Source organism: Mugil cephalus, chromosome 3, assembly GCF_022458985.1.
Source record: "Mugil cephalus isolate CIBA_MC_2020 chromosome 3, CIBA_Mcephalus_1.1, whole genome shotgun sequence".
Taxonomy (NCBI): Eukaryota; Metazoa; Chordata; class Actinopteri; order Mugiliformes; family Mugilidae; genus Mugil; species Mugil cephalus.
In genome coordinates this window covers 6,987,960-7,005,948 of record NC_061772.1, presented here as the reverse complement: position 1 = coordinate 7,005,948, position 17,989 = coordinate 6,987,960, and the positions used below count along the sequence as shown (strand labels likewise).

The window sequence follows — 17,989 nt, the reverse complement described above, 5'->3', positions numbered from 1 at the left end:
GCAATCTTGTTTGTTGTGCCCACGTCCAGCTCGCCTCCGAGGATGGCCTGAACAATAAACTGGCCAAATAATGCCAGTGTCACTTCTTGCATGCAATTATTCCACTTTGCTTGGCCTTCACTCAAAAAATCTACTCAACAGATTCAGTTTTACATGTGAACGCAGATGGGATTTCAGATTCCTTTGAGTAAACTGATGGTCTTGTGTGGCTGGTTTCATAATCAAAGTTCCTCATTTGTGAACAGCAGGGAAAACCTGTAGTCTCATAAAGTGTTACAGAGAAATGCTTCTCTGTATGCGTCCCGAGTCAGCACTTGATCATATTTCAAGACCTGAGGCAACAACAAAAGCTGAAACTGACTACAGAGCTCGCTACAGAAAATGTGCCAGCGGCTTCAGGGCTACCTTTACAGAAGGGAAACCCTGCTGAGTGCGGTCCTTCACCGAACCTCTGCTGCCTTCTGTCAGGTAGCGGGCTCTGTGCTGAGTTTCTGGCTGGACAAGGATCTTCAGCTCCTTCCCCTCACTCTTCTGAGGGAATTGCATTGAAAGTGTTCCTCCTTTCTGGTTAGTTTTCTGGGGATCATCAGCGCTGAGAAAAGGCAGACATAAAAAAAGGGAAATTTAAATTCCTAATTTAAAAAAAAAAATGTCCTCAGCTTACTTTGACAAAATATTACCCTTCATAACCTAACTACTGAAAGCCACAGCTATGAACAGTATACAGTATATCTAGTTAGGGCATGCTGAAGTAAATTACTCACATAGCCACAACAGTAAGAAATGCCGAGAAGTTGCCATTGTGCTCAGAGCAGTGGAGAGTTAAGAGGCCCTCCATCAACTAAACATATTCTATCCCCAGTTCTTAAAACGCTCAGAGTTATCTGTTTATTTAATCTGCTCTGCTTATCCTAGGTCTTTGAGAGGGGCTCTGTGATTCACTGTGGCTGACCATTGTTTGTACTTCAGTATCCTGTCTCACCTCCCCTCTGATCTAACCGCTCTCCTTTAGTCAAACTATGGTGGGAAATTTAGATCCAGGATAGTCTGTTAAAGATTTCCATCTGTTGGTATGTGTTAATGTGTCATTTCCTGATAATAACTTCTCTGACAATCAGGATGAGTGCTGAATGAGATTATAAGGAATGGTCCCCTAAAACAATAGTAAGATAAAATAAAGAATGAGTCCCTAATTAAGAATCTGGTGCAAGTAAAGGAAGTTGTCAATGAACTGATTAAGCAACATCCTAAATAATCTAAGGTCATGGTTTTGTGTTGGTCTTTGAAAATGATTAGCTATAGCTTCTTTTGACAACTTTATGGACACTTATTCCAAACAAGATACAAACCTTCCTTTAGATCCCGCCTTGCTGTCTGGACCTAGTTGTGACAGGACAAAGTGAGGACCTTTGGCACTGTCAGCATCAAACACATCCATGCTGGCTCCCTCTGCTGGCACATTCTTAGGGCCAGGCCTCTGACGAGGGGTACGTTTACGGGACTTTCGTGGCACTTCTGTGTTGTCGTTGTAAGAGACACTGCTCATGACGCTAAAGTTGGAGAGGGAGTCATCCATCCAGAAGCTGTCGCTCTGCTCTGAGTCCAGGGATGTTTCATCGCGGCAAGACATGTGGCTATCATCGAAAAGGTCTTGTGGAGGTGGAGAGATGTTCAATATAGTGCGGCGCTTGGATGGGGTCATCTGGTGATGAGACTGGGCCTCCTGGGATGTTACGCATCTTCCTCCTACCTCACCGCTGCCACTGCCGGTACCATTCCCACCTTCTGCTCCGACCACCTCCGGTACCACTCTGCTGCTCCTGTTGTCCTCTGGATCAACATTGCTGGTGTGAACTGGGTTCTGGTCACAGGCTAAAGTATTGGAATGCAGGGTGGAGCTGGAAGAGGTGGAAAAAGCACTGCGGGGGCCTTCCATGGTCATAGAAGAGGACATGGCATCTACAGCACAAATAATTTGACAGTGAATAAAGACATCTCAAACAGTGTTGGCTAGCAGTCCCTTTTAAGCAGCAAAATTTCATGATGCTGATCATGATTGTTTTTTTGTTTTGTTTTTTAATTTCCCCCTTTTCACGGGCTTTTACATGGGCGTGTGTAGAGTTGTGACTAAAAAATAAAACGGATGAGATGGGAGTTGAGCAGTCTTTTTGAAATCAATTTTCCAAAAAAAAAAAATCTGACTTAACGTTTTTATCGTTATTGTTAGCATTTTGTTCATGTTCAAATTACTTGCCAAAATGGTGAAATGGAGAGGGAAGTTCAAAACAGTAATATGTACGATATGGCGCATGCCAATTATTGGAGCTTTTTCTTTTCTGCTTTTCTTTTTTTTTTTTTTTTTGCTACAAAAGTTAATTTTTTGGGACTGAACGTAGCCACAGAGACAAAATAAACAAGCTTCTGACCTATGAAGCAGAGAACTGCAGACCATTTTATATGCAGACACTCCCTGCTTCAGAGGGAACTTCCTGGAATATAAAAATGAGACAGCGCATGAGCAATAAAAGCTGAACAGCAAAAATGTACTCAAATTGAAAAAAGGAGAAAAAAAAATCAGAATAACATAAGGTATTTGTTTGGCAAAAAAAAACAAAAAAAAAAACTGCTCCAGCATGCTGACATACACTGTGACCTCAAAAGCACCCAAATAGTTACAATGAACTAGATGAAGAGTGGGGAAAAGTGTGGTTAAGGGGTAGAAGACATTAGACTGCTGCGGACATTCTGAATGTTTGGTGACTCATTAGTTTGCAAAACACATAGCCGGAAAGAAAAAAGAGGCATATAAAACGCATGGAGGTGTCATTTTGAGCAAGTATTTACAGACAAAGAAATACATGATCACAAGTCTGAAACACAACCAAAACTACATAAGATTCTCTTCTTCTCATAACTGCAAGACATTGACTTGGCCAATTGTTTTATACACTCATTGGTTAATTAGATAAAACAGTCTGTACTAAATCTTAGCTCTGTGAAGGTTATGATATTCAGAATCTGTTTCAAATAACCGTTTTCATTTTGAAGGTTGTGGTGTGCAGCACTACTGAACTGTATTGTGTTGTACTTGTGTTAAAACAAATTTGATGCAGTTTCATAGCGCCACAAACTACAACCTCCAAAATGATGATACGGTTAGATTTACCAGTTTTCTTATGCTGTTTAAACATAAACTGAACATCGTAACAGTCACAAAAGACGCTTTTGTGCAGGACTGCTTAAGTTTTCGCGTCCTTCAGAATTTTGCTGCATAAAAATAACTCACATTTCTTATGAAAACAAAAATAACCCATTCATAGAAAAATTTAACAAAAATATTATACTTGTCTCTTAACTAATTCAAGAAAAAGGGGCAATATTACATATCTGTGAGTTACAAAACTAGGTAAACCTCTAGGTCTACAGGTTAATTTTAAGGTCAAATTAATGTTTCCATTCAATGTAATGAACCTCAGGTCTAGTTCAGTGCCCCATTTGTTTAAAAGAAAAAAAAAATATCAGGGATTTGTCACAGTCTGATATTTACAACCCATGTTATAGAGGTGCATGAGGGCAAGGTTTTCCTGATGGTGGATTCATGAAAATTAAGATTAGCCAATGTAGAAGAGGCCTTTAGTTGCTTAGATGTTACCCACTCAGAGTATTATGCGTCTTGCTTTTGGAGTGATCTTTGTTGGTCGACCACTCATGTGGAGGGCAACAGTCGCCTTGAATCGCCTCCATTTGTTCACAATCTGCTAGACTGTGGATTTGTGGATTATATATAACAATATAAATTATAAACATGAAAAAAACATTGCAGTTCAGTCCATTCTTTTTTTTTTTGATGGGTTAGAATTTGGCAACACAAAGCAAATCCTTTATCATGCCTTTATCATGACAGTTGACACTGCAGACACAAAGTCTACGCTCTGCTATTTCTGAGCCCTGAGTCACGTGCCTGCTTCCCTAAAGATTGCATTCGACGACACCTACAGCTTATTGTGCATACCTTTCCTATTATTAATTGCCAATTCAAATAGGTGCTGAGCAATAATTCTTAGAGGAAGCATTTGGATGCCACTGCGCAGTGACAGGCACAACTTCAGAATAAAAAAAAGATTTTTTGAACATTTTTTGTACAGAGATCCCTAAAACTTAAGTCATATCTGTGCTTCAAACCTTAACATCCTTGGTTGACCAGTGTTTTGAAAAGTTTATCAAAAATGCACCAAACCAATCTATGTTGACCATTTTCCCTGAATCCACACTGCAAACGTAATGATCAGGATGTAAAAATAAAAATATATATATATTCACTGCTCAATACTAGTACAGTCAACACGCTAACCAACCATAAAGCCATTTTATTTTGGACTTTATGTTTATCTGTTAATAAGATTTACCTCTGTGAACAATGGCTGCACACTGGAACCACAAAGTGCTCAACAAGGGGATTACAGCAACTCAACATAACTCTCCAAAAAAGTGAAAGTAGGGTCAGTCTGTGCTGAGTACACAAACATTCTTGGCCAGCGTCTCACATCATTACTGTGTACAGTTACACTAATAATGAATCTTGCATTGCACAAATTATATCAATGTCTGATGTTGAAGCCACCGGCAAAGGCCAAATGGTCTGAATGCTTATTGAACATGCTGCACATGCCCTGCATTTCCAAAGCTTGTTGGTGCAGAGACCGTGAAATACAGTAAACCACAACAAACAGGCAGCTGGTAATTTCAACTGATCGGACTCCAATGATATTAACTTCCTTCTCAAACTGTTTTTTCGTTTTTTGACACGTCTCTGGAATTCTCTGACTGGCTTTCCTGTCATAAGCAGGTGTTCGTTCGAATAAAAGCACAGACTGGTGCGTGAGTTGTATTGTTCTGGGGTGGGGCATGATGAGTCCTGCTCACAAGGGAGAAATGAGAATAAGAGAAGCAGGATCATACCTGATGCTAGAGACGCTGAAGGGAGAGGCCCGGCCTCTCCGCCGCTCTTTTGACTCATGACTTTAGGGTTCAGCTGAGTGGAGGAAGGCAACTGCAGCTCTCTGGGAAGAAGGTCATACACTGACTCTGTTGTGGGGGGGTAGGGTGGGGGCAATAAAAGGAATAATAACGTTACATATTAACAGGAATTTAGAAGCTTTGTTGGGATACGGAAATCATTAAACAAATTCGTTTGTAGACGTCAAACATGAAAGCAACATATAACCTTCTTGGGAATTCTGGTTTCCTCAGAAAATGGAATGCTGATGTTGCAATCACATTGTTACACATCATGATAACTGCACATCACCACAGAATAAACCCATGACCTGGCTGGCAATGAATCAGACAAAATGACAAGATATGAAACGACGTTTACAATGAAACAATGATGATACCATCATCAGCTCAGACGCCAAACAGGTTTTCACCTCTTTACTGTTCCTACCAAAGACTGGGCCAGTTTTCCCATAGTCTCCATGAATACAGGATCGATCAAAGAAATGAAAACCAAATCCAATGTTATTTTGCGGACACGCGGAAAAACAAGAGAAATCCAAAAACCTTAGATCCTCCTGACATCAGAGCGTAAATAAATGTGGAGTCGTGTGTATTTTCTGTGATATAGGAGCTTTCACTGTACTGACATTTCTGGGAACTTGGTTTAGAATAGTTTTAAGCGCTGACAGATACCTCATGAAAAAAATGACTTTGTGGTGGACTACAAGAGGAACAAAATGGCTCCTGACCTGGTTGTTTTCCAGGGAAAGAAAGGGTGTTCTTGATTTATGACCAAAAACGCTTTTTATCAGCCGACAATATCGCCTGATAACCTCTGACCACCAGAATCCAAGGCTGTTGAGAATATGGAGGCATGAAAAACGTTTCAAAATCAATGCAAAAGTTTTATCTTTTGTAATCCACACCTTTATCTTGCTGGTCAAAACCTTGTCAATATCCATAACACAACAGTTCAACAAGAGATTCAGGTCTGTTATGCCACTTGGGACTAATGTAGCCTCAAGTCGCTGGTCTCAAACAAAGACGACAAGGCAAGCCATCTTTTCTTTATCTTTCTTTTCAGTTTGAAAACTTCAGTCTTCAAATTACATTACTTGGGGCACTTCAGTGCAATTCACGCAGCCACAAAAGCTATTATGAGCATTTTTTCACATAAGCAGTACTCACAGCATCGACTTGTGTAATGAGATTAGTGAAACCCCTAAAAAACTGTGACCGGTGCTGCAACGAATGAGCCTCTTTAGGTTTTCTATTGTTGGTCTAATAAAACCAGACATCTAATGACGAATTTAAGGACTTGGTAAATGTCACCTGCAACATTTAACAACAAACAAACCCTCAATCCGAGGATAAACTGCGGATTTGTTGATAATGTAAATAATCTTCAGTGGGACCTGTGTGACACTTTTGTTAACCATAGCAAATATTCCTGGAGTTCATCTCACAACACTGTCTAGTTACCCAGGAGGACTGCAAGAAGACTACGCAGGCGAGACAACCGAGGTCAAAGAAAAAAGCTGTTTTATACCAAATAAACAGCAGATCTCATTACAAACAGACATCAGCGTCATACAAAGCCCTTTTCTCTCCTCTCCGTACGTCCCTCGGGGCTAACAGGACATGGGGAGGGGAGAAAGCCTTGGGTCAACAGAATGACAACACTTTTACTAGCAGCCTGATTCATCATCCAAATATTATGGTATGAACTTAGAGCGGCCATTACAGTCGCCTGACTCTCTTCTCTGCCAACTGCCAGCTTTAATTACTTGCAGATGAGTCCCAGGGTTTGGTGTGTATATCAGATACTTAACCCTCCCATTGTTACCACTCGCCGTGTACAATAGACAAACCTGGGACATACTGAAACCAGCCCATGCCTCTTCATTCCCAAAGCCCTCCAGTCCCTTACAGCTCGCTTTAGAAGAGCAGGGAATGCTGGGTCCCAGAAAGGGAGCTAAAATCTGGACTCAGTAAACTCACACTGAACCACACATACACACAGGAGACTACTGTGGTTTTGCTGGTTATTTGCTAAGTTCTCCAAATAAAATCACAGGCATACATGGATGCACGTGCACGCAAACACCCCCCCCCCCCCAAAACCTCCCCCCAGCACGACCACAAAAACACTTTCTCTGCTCTTTAACTGTACAGTCTTCTTGGGGATCGCTGACTGCACATGCAGCAACATGTGCTCTGAGTGAGCCCTTCCAGTAAACACACTGCCAACCGCACAGACAGAAAATATGTACTCTTGTGTCAGAGCACTGGTCTCGAATCACTGGCTGGCCTGTTCAAAGTATTTCCACAGTGCCTTTGACGTTTTAAAAGCAAGAGAAAAGTCTTATTTTGCTGCATATTTGTTGCAGAGACAGTGCAATTTTTATTTACGTGTAACAAAACACTGTCCCTTTCAAACAGGAGAAAATAAAAAGCTAGATGGTCTTCCAAACCGTACCAACTCACCCTCTGTGTGACGTTTTCATGTTTCCTTAAGACTGCATTCATGTTGTGCAGACCACTGACCACACATGAAAATGTTAGTGTTCTGTGATAACCATGACAACAGATTAAAAAAAATATCCACACTGACACCCAGTGGTTCGTCGTGCTCATGCTAAAACCCACTAATATGCATTTCAACATTTGAACCATCAAAGGCCAGCTTCATACACGGTTTCCACCTAGGCACAGATGATTAACAAACACTCGCAATCCAAGTTTCACGTCACAAATCCTGCACAGATATTTTTGGAGCTAACTCCTAAATATATTTGCTCTCAACGTGCCTTGTGATATTTTTATATGATAAGTAGTGCGGGCTAAAGGTGAAAAAATAAAGCACTCACCATGTGAATGGCAGGACTTACACTCCCATTCATTTCCCTCACATTCCTGCTGCTTGCTCTTACTAGCCCTGGCACCTGGGGCGTGGCACTGGTTTTTTGGCTGAGTGACTGATTTAACTCCCTTCTGTCCCCCTCCTCCACTCCACCTACCTCTCTATCCCTCTCTTGTTTACTGTGCTCTAGACCCTTTTCTGCACTGTATCTTGCTCAACAGGTTAGTGGTATTGTCATGTGGAATCCTGTCAAGCAGAAACAAACCTACCTGCCGCAAAAATATTCGGGCCAAACAGTTACGGAGTGGATTGTCTGAACTTAGTGGAATTCTACTCACAAAAAAAAAAAAAACGTGGCGAGGAAGACAAGCTCAAGCTCACCTTGTCAGAACATTTGGGGATTATTCCGAGCAGAGAAGCAAAGAAAAAGTGGAGGGGCTGGCACCTGCAGCAAACCATGTACAACAACCCTGAAATGTTTACAGCCAAGCCTACATGAAGGCTGCCAGGGACTCCATAGCAACACAGATCAGGGGACAAGTCTTTTGAGCGTTTCTGTCTCTTGTGAGCGAGCGAGGAGAGAGAACGAGGAACTAAATTATCCAAACATTAGCAATATAGGCGATTACATGAGAAGCATTACGTGGTGCAAAAATCCGATTCATCTCTGAAAATGTTTTTTTTTTCTTTAGTCAACATACATGGTAACAAGGTAACTTTAAAATAGGAAATTATAAATAGGCAATCCATTACAACTTTTGTTAAATATGAATACATTGTTAAGTTTGCTAGTTGTAACCTATTAATTATTTAACACTTAATATATTGCGGAGAATGAAGTTATGAGGGCATTCACCTTTAGGTCATATATTCATTAACATAGCTGGTGAGCTATTAGACGGCCTTCACTTTACTGCATCTGTTTATTGTTTGTGGAAATTTAAAATTTAGATTTAAATATTATTAGAGCACTGGCCGTTTTAATATATACCTTATAGTTTAAGTTTAGTGTTAACATTGTTATGGGTTCAATCAAGGCTAAACTTGTACATAATCCAATACAGGGACATTTCATTTGCCATTTATTTTTCCCTGATATCGCTGCATACAATTACACAAACTTGATCGTCATCTCACCTTTAAAACTGTTGTAAAATTATTCACAGCAACTCATAACAACAGGGACAAACAGTGACACAGTGTAGTACATTGATATGGTAATTAATGCATGACCTGCCTGCGTATCTGTTAAAGCAATGCTCCCTGATTTTATTGGAAAATTAATAAAAATATTGAATTTCTAGTTCGTGTTTTAACACAGAGGTGATTCATGTGGGAATTCAAGGGCAAACATTTCTAACTTGGGGCACTGCTGAATTTATAATGTGCATAAATTCAGTAAGTTATCTCAAAAAGGTGAAAGGTAGACATTAATTACTGTTTGTGCTGTAATATGTAATCAGTGCCATAGTCACATGTTGTGAGTCATGTTAAAATCAGACTATCTGAGGTGACTGTAGAGGGTGTACTGTACATTAAAGCAAATAATGGGAGTGGTTGACAAAAAGTTCTTATTTAGGTAATAAAGCTCTCTGTGCAGGATACTGCACCTTTTTACAGCATGCAGTTTCTAATTGACTGTAATGTAATACTACTTGGGGAATATAGGTCACAAAACTTTCATTTTGACTGCAGAGTCTATCACTTATCTGCCAAATGATTGCATCAAACATGATGATTCATAACTGTGATAGTGATAGCTTGCTTTACAGGCTACAGGACAATAGTGGCCAGTATATGTGAGTGGAAGTGTTATAGCAGTTAAGTAATTATTGCATTCAGGAAGTATAATGACGCCATTACTGAATTTGTGCCTGATGAAGAAACAAGTGAAGATTACCCAACTACAGCAGAAACAATATGTGAAATCACAGTTATTTAGGAGAGTGTGATGCTCCTGGACCTGATAAATTATATATATATATATATATATATATATATATATATATATATATATATATATATATATATATATAAACAGTAAAAGCTGCATAGTCTGGTTGTAATCTAACATGAATAGTGACCCACTGGATCCTCATTGGCTAATGGTGAACAAAAATAAACCACCAATCCCCTGCTTACAATATCTGTTTAGATTCTCTGACTGTCTGTTAGATTCACTTCATACAGACCATAGCTGTGTGTAAGGTCAGTGTTGATACACAAGCTACAGTCTAAACTTCAATTCGGTGTACAGAACCACGCACGTACAGGAAGGCAGTATTTGACAAATAGGGAAAAATTATGATTTCAATTTGATTAATACAGGAAATAAACATTCATGCAGTAACTGTTATAGCAATGCTCCCTGATTTTATTGCACAATTAATTAAAATACTGAATTTAACAGTATTAGAGCAGTCAGAATTCTGACATTTTAAGTCTTACATTGTCATTTGAAGAAGTCAGTCAAGCTTAGTATTTGTGTCACACCAGGTTCAGAGTCTGTGGCTCTTTCTAAAGCTAATCCTGAAGTGACCAGGAACAACCTGCAGGCATCAGTTTACAGGACTTGCTTTCAACAAACACCAACCACTATCCTAACTTTACAAAATAACCCTCTGAGTCTCCTCCTGTGTGGGCCCAGCGGTAAGTCATGTTTGAAAACAGAGAAGGCTGTTTTGTTGTGTGTATTGTCCTCACAGCAGTGTGATTACACAGATACAACTGGTGAAAACTAATGTTCTACGAGCATAATGCTCCTTCAGCCTTTAGCTCCAACCTAAAAGATGAAACAGACACTCGACATGAAAGCGTGACTTCAGAAAGCAGTGGAATTCAAACTATTTCCAGAGGACAGCACACATGCAGGCTCGCACACATGCACACCCACCAAAAATGTTTACACACAAATATGGGAATGTACTAAACATCTACACAACACTCATAAATGAAATCAGGACCAACTGGTCATGAGGAGGTCTTCCCGTTTTTCCTCTGAATCAGATGAGAAAGCGCATACGCAGGAACAACATACAACGAACACTTAATTGGAACTGCTCAAAAATTTTCAATGTGCCAATTCAGGCATTTTGTCTGGCTCACAGGAAAACCAGGCTGAGGCAACAGGAACAGCCTTTAGCAACACTGCATGTACGCACTTAGCAAGACTGTGACATCACTGAGCTGCTATGCTAACTGCAATGAGGAATCACAGCAAAAACTGAAGTTAAGCTGCTCACAGGCCACTGAATACTTTTTACTTATCGCACAAGAGGCCACTGTACTGTTAACTAAACAAAAACAAAAATCTGGGAGAGCAAATAATATATATAACAATAGAAATAATAACTACCTGCTCTGAAAATTATACATGAGATTATATATGAAAAGGACAAGTCACTGCAGTAGCCTAACATTGATTATTAGCCTTCTCAATACAATACAATGACGTGAAAAGAACCAAGGATTACTGGAGCAAAAGGGTTCAGTGTCAGACCTGCGGTAATGGACTGAGGCTGCCTTGTGGCCGTACATTCGGCAACTCCTTATGATGCAATCAAACAGACGATTGAGCAGATGACTGAGATAAAGACCCAAAGACTCCAGTCAAGCTTCGTTTACACAGTGCACAGTCCATCTGCAATCACAGTGGTCATGATTTAAAAGCAGCTTGTGGTGTTACAAAGGTTTCGTTTTGGAGACCTTGTGGAATGATGAGAGCTGTTGGCTCTTTTGATAAGAAAGAGGGAATAAACATGAAAAAAAAAGCTGGCGCTGGGACGAGATCAAATATACACTGAGAAGGTCTGTTTGAGTCTTGAGGCACTCAACTTCACAACAGAACAATAGACAGTAAGAACGTAGGACTAGAAACCTAATGCCAGAATTCTGAAAACTAAGGAGTCATTTCAAAACAAACGCTGCTTTAAACAAAAAACCTGCAGGTCTGCTAAGGTTTTTCAAAACCCTAACCTCTTGAGTTTATCCAAACTGATTTTTCTGTCCTATATCATATGTTATGTCTTCAAAACGTGACATTACCATTTTTATTACAACTTGTTTTAACACACCCTACATTTAGACTAAACCTACACCTTCAGCTAATTACTTAAGCAGATTGGGTATAAAGTCTCATTAATGATTTTTGGAATGTGTGCTGATTAGTCAGGCATAACTGCAGCAGACTGGGAATAGAAACCTGCAAACACTTCTATCACAAAACAACGTAGCTTTCTTAGCCTTTGTTGGACTATTTACATGTACACCATACATTAGCCTTTGATCCATGTCACTTCTGTTGCATGGTCACTATCCTGCCCTACATACTGAAGCATTACGGTACTTATGTTGACTCAGTAAAATAAAATCAGAGAGAAGTATGAACAGGAAAGAGTTGTAGAGTCATATTTTCTTCTGCTCAACATTTGAGCAAGTTGTGGCTTGTTAAGCCAGATGAGCTTTGTCATTTCTGCTGAGTCTTATTTACACTATATTGCCAAAAGTATTCGCTCAGCCATCCAAATAACTGAATTAAGGTGTTCTAATTACTTGGCCATGGCCACTGGTGTATAAAATCAAGCACCTAGGCATGCAGACTGCTTCTACAAACATTAGTGAAAGAATGGGTCGCTCTCAGGAGCTCAGTGAATCCACGCGTGGTACTGTGATAGGATGCCACCTGTGCAACAAGTCCAGTCGTGAACTTTCCTCACTACTAAATATTCTACAGTCAACTGTCAGTGGTGGAAACGAATGAAGTGTCAGGCCACGTAAAATGACAGGTCAGCGGATGCTGAGGCACATGGTGAGCAGAGGTTGCTAACTTTCTGCAGGGTCAATCACTACAGACCTCCAAACCTCATGTGGCCTTCAGATTACCAAGCATCAGCATTCCAAGACATTTTGGACAAGTCCAAGTTCCCAATTTTGTTGAAACAGTTTGGAGATGACCCCTTCCTGTTCCAACATGACTGGGCACCAGTGCACAAAGCAAGGTCCACAAAGACATGGATGAGTGTGGAAGTTTGGTGTGGAAGAACTTGACTGGCCTGCACCAGAGTCCTGACCTCAATATGATAGACTTTTGGGATGAATTAGAGTGAAGACTGCGAGCCAGGCCTTCTCATCCAACATCATCAACAACAACCGAGGAGGATTAGTTTAATATGTCATCTCCATCAATATGACTATGATATGAGATTCATAAAAATACATTGTGTGACTTGCTTGAAGAAATTGTAATAAAACCCATTCAGATGAGTTCAAGTTCACCTTGTCTTGTCCAGACTTGTTCTGAGGCAATTACTGTGCATGGGCACCGAAGGCAAACGTGACCTTTTAATTTAAACTATGGCAACTTAACACAAGGTCAAATTTACCATAACTCAGTCAGGAGCTAAGATGAAGATTTGAATTTTAACTCTCCAACTACTAGTAATCCGGCAATTACATGATCTTTGGAAGTTTAAAATAGCGCAGTCTATGCTGCATTCAGCCCTTGCCATCAGTCGTACTGTGTTGGATATTGGGAAGAGGAGACAGTGTCACTGTGGGTGTCCATGACAGAATACAAACAATGACAGGATATAGGAGGAAATCGGACAGCCCAATGCCGCAATTCACTCCGGCCCTGCCAGTCTGCCAAGGAAACAGCAGATGACTCAGAAAACAGAAATGACCCAACAGGATACTGAAATACCACAACTGTTAGGCTTTGGGAGAGACTGTTTGACTGAGATCAGATCCGTACGGCAAACCTGGACTGTGCTTTTGAAAGATTATGGTTTATCCAAAAGACAGGGCTAAGAGAAAGGAAACTGGGCTTGTTGAAATTTCTTCAAGACATTTCCCTGTTCACCCAAAAGGTTTCCTCAGTTCTAAATGAGCAGTCTACAATCTGGGTTTTTATTAAGAGCATCTGTGGGCAGTGCACACCTGAAACTCCTTTCCTATAGCTATACTGTGTGTCAAAATGTTCATGGTTGTAGGCAGCAAACCCAAAGAAGGGACATGTGATTAGGAGCTGGAGACATTTTACTTGATAGGCTAGTGGGACACAAATAACAAAACACGCAATAACCCAACCAAAACTACCTAATAGGAATAAACACAGCTTCAGCTACATGTCCCCTCCCACTTCGGTGCAAAGTGCGCTCACTCTGTGCCAGGAAATGACCAAACAAATGCGAATAAACAAGAAGGAAAACTGTGCAGGCCCTTAGACCTAATTCAAACTCACAAGAAGAGAAACCTGATAATATGTGCTTGGCATGAGCAGATCCACATTGGTTATACACACTGGCAGCAGTACAACGCACCACCTTCAACATGCGTGGACTAGAATATGACAAAGCCCCGAGGCAAAACTGTGTCTGTAATACACAACCTAATCAGTATACTGTATGCAATCACCAAACCACCTGCACATCCGCTGTCCTAATCTGTATTTGGGCAATCCCTACCACACACCATAACTCTGTGCTGTCAACACCAAATTATTAATCCTAATCATACAGCTCCGTATCAAATGTATCACTTCAAACTGTAACAGCAACAGCAAAACCACTTCAGGGTTACACTGGGTGAAAAGATGTCATGACAAGATGAAAGATGAGGTGATTACAGCTGACCCATAACAGCATCATTCACATTACCAACAAGGCGAAGTTATTGCCAGCTATGATAGTGGAGTAAAGGACAGCTGATGAAGAAGGAAAGGCATCATGAAAGGGAGAAGAATCTGAGTACTGGTGTACTGGTGTTAGAGGTCAGTCTTCAAAAGGACCAGACCACTTCTGAGAGCCGCTGTTGAAAACCATATGAATCAACAGCTCCCTGGCACCGTTTCAACTAAAACAGAATCTGATAAGCTTCACAAAGATTGAGTTTACTGTAAGGCAGGTATATTGGGTTGCATAAAGTATGTGTTCTCTTTTCTGGTGTTTCAGCATACTGTAGAGCGAACAAGGCTTTTAGGCTGGTAATTGTCGATCAATTGGCCTATCAACATTCAAGTTTCATTTCTAGAATGTTGATAGGACTACAATATATCATAGACTCCAGTTTTTATTAAACATAGACAGGCCAGCTAAGCATTACTAGTGAAAACATTGAATAAATTTAAGTTCAGTAGACCATTGTTTAAAAACTGTCTTTCATTCTGAGCCAGGGAATGACTTGGCAGTGTGTAACACACTCTGCACTGCCCAGTTATGAGCTTCACCTTAACAGTGGCATCGCATCTGCCAATGGAAAGAACGTGGCCAGCCAAGATTCACCACACTTAATATTTAATGTCTTAGTTCAGAATCGTCTTGCTCTAGAAAGAAACACCAGGGCTGGCTGTTAGATCTCACAGGTGCTTAGGGCTTTTTACAAACCAGTGTGAGAAATTTTCCAGAAGCTGAGTGCTAGTGAAAGCATTGGACATCTCAAGTTCTGGCACACTTCGTTTAGACTGGGCAGACACTGTGTCAACACTGTATCTGCTAAAGCCAATAATGCATCTTTTCTTCTTCATTTTGGCCTGTGAAGACAACACCATGTATATATTATTGATGGGAAATCCAATACTGAAATATAGATGTATCCTATGCTAGGAACGTAAAACTGAAACAAAAGGGTGGAGAGATAAAAATACAGTTTATAACGGAAACTAAACAAAATGCTACAGATATACAACTAACTGCAACAACCTTATACACCACTACACCACCACAACATTCTGCATTCAGCAAAAATTAGTTCCATTTTGTGAAAACAGTTATTTTGCAGAACTAGTGTAGGCAAATGAGAGAAAGGTTTCCAAGTGCTCTCTCAAAAGAAAACATTTCAGAACAGACAAACTGAAAAGGCAACAAGCTTGTAATGCTTCACAAGTTAAATCAGTTTGACAACTTCATTGCAGATCATATAGAAGCGCCCAAAGACATTTGTATCTTCTGGCAAAGCAAAGCATGTCTATATAAGCAGTATACATTTTGCTACTAATATTTTTGCCACTGTTTTGGGGATATAAAACAATGTTCAACTGGCTGTGTTTTGTTTTGTTTTGTTGTTTTTTTCCATTTTTGCTAGATATATTACCGATGTTTAATTTCATCCATATGTTTTGTTATTTGGATATATATTAGCTTTGGGATTCTGCGGACCTCTCCAGGAATTGCAAAAACCAGAAAACAAAATACATGCAATTGTTTAAGACACACAAAAATGACACTTCAGTGTCAGCTTCGAGTACCCTAAGAGGTTAAACTGGTCATACATTGATGTGCTGCAGCCAAAACAAAGTCACAAGTGTGCTGTAAATACCACAGGAGGCAATATCGTGACCTGACACTGATTTGCCTACTTAATGAAGTTTGGTTAATGTTAATAATTGATCCAAGAGATTTAAAAAAAAGTCATGAGAGTAAACTCATCAGACATTTATAGGTGTGAGTAATATTCTGCCCTTGGAAGGAGTAATCTATATTCTTTAGATTACTTGCTTTTCATTAACACCATCAACAGATGACCAACCATGAATACATTAATATAAATGCAGACCCATCACCAGCATTCAGTTATTAATAAATATAGATTAAAAAAGAATTAAGTGGCAACCTCTAGGACTGAAAAGTAAAGCTGCTGCAGAAAGCTGCAGTTCCTCGAATGGCCACTTGAGGTTGACTCCAAAAGTATATGAATTCCCATTAAAATGACTAACTTTACAGCAGGAATAAACATGTTTATATCCCAGGAATAAACATGTTTATATCCCGGTACAAAGGTGGTTTTGGTCCTTAAAGCTAATTAACCAATTTATGACAACTGTACAATGGGTACATTTTTATATGAATTCAACAACTCAGAACACAGGTTCACGTATACTACATTGATCTTTGTTCTTAACACTGGTACACTTTGGGTAGGAGCTGCTGTAGTGAAAAGCAATTTCCTCCTGGGATCAATAAAGTAATTCTGATTCTGAAACCTGGGCGCCTAGGAGTTCTTACATAGTCATGCATTAGAAGAGTGCTCATTTCATCATGTAACATTTTTGTTCCATGACTATTTGGTAATTAAACATATTAAAATGGAGACACTGTGGTGGAATAGAAAAGCAAACAAGTCATAAGTCCAGAAGCTACATTCCTTCCCTCATTTATGTAGCTCCTCTAGCTGCTCTTTGACTAATTCTCCTTAGATTAGTCAAAAGGTGCATGTACTTTTGTGTGAATGTCAACACCATTAGAAGATAATCTTAGCCAATACAACACTATAAATTCCTCCCCAACAGTTCTTCTAGAATTAGCCACTTTGGGAGGCCAGGAGGCAAAACAGGAGCTAAATTCTTTCCATCAAAATTGTCCAGAATTCAAACATAAAGTTGGCTGCAAAAAAATACACAGTGGGACACATACTACACTGTAAATTCTAAATACCAGTGATGCGATCAAAAAAACAGTAAAGCACTTGTAAATGACAGCCCAGAACTGAACCTGTGGTGAACATCAAGGACAGGGTATCATATCAGGGGAGGGTCTAAAACTTACTCAAGTAAACTTTATGGGGTTCGTAGTGGTGTTTACATTTTGAAAAGTCCACACCGCTTTTGCATTTTAGGAGCCCTAAAACAGAGCCTCTTGGAAATGCTGCTGGTCCCATTTTGGTTTCAGAACTCAGGAGTTGTATATTAGTATAAAGGGGCTGAAAGTGAGACTTTTGATAACCTAGACACAGAGTTTTTTTGTGCTGTCATTATGCAAACTGTGTGTTAATTTGATACCTGCACAGTAGTATGGAAGACAATCCATCAGAGAAGACAAAACGTTTTATGCATCAATGCAGGGATAGGCATGATCATTGGGTAGCTTATTCTGTTTCACATGCAACGCAACTTATGGACCAAAATTAACAAAAGCAGCATGTGTTGACCCAGTTGAAGTTCATGCTAAAGAGAATAAAGACAGAATAAAGACACTGCAGAGGAGGTTCTGAATGACGAGAAAACACCATTTCTGCCTCATAATGTTTACGATACCTTCAAGCTTACAAGACAACTGGGGCATACATTGACTATGTCAATATTCTAACTTATACGTGATATGACAGATACATTTAATGTTGAGCTAACTCGAAATA

At 39.9% G+C, this 17,989-nt stretch overlaps 1 protein-coding gene across 6 annotated transcripts in view; it reads right to left on the bottom strand.

Annotated features, from left to right (window-relative positions):
• Positions 1–17,989, bottom strand: part of nfat5b (nuclear factor of activated T cells 5b) — a 32,747-nt gene that overhangs the window by 11,769 nt on the left and 2,989 nt on the right. Inside the window, exons 1-4 of one of the 6 annotated variants that reach the window (XM_047580091.1) lie at positions 4,960–5,085; positions 2,427–2,489; positions 1,350–1,959; positions 406–592 (exon numbers count right to left, since the gene is read on the bottom strand). In XM_047580091.1, coding sequence (XP_047436047.1) covers positions 406–592; positions 1,350–1,954 — 792 coding nt within the window. In that variant the 5' untranslated portion in view covers positions 1,955–1,959; positions 2,427–2,489; positions 4,960–5,085. Of the gene's footprint in view, positions 1–405; positions 593–1,349; positions 2,490–4,959; positions 5,086–17,989 lie in introns of those variants that run through there. The other 5 variants (XM_047580087.1, XM_047580092.1, XM_047580089.1 and 2 more) reach the window with 5 other exon arrangements.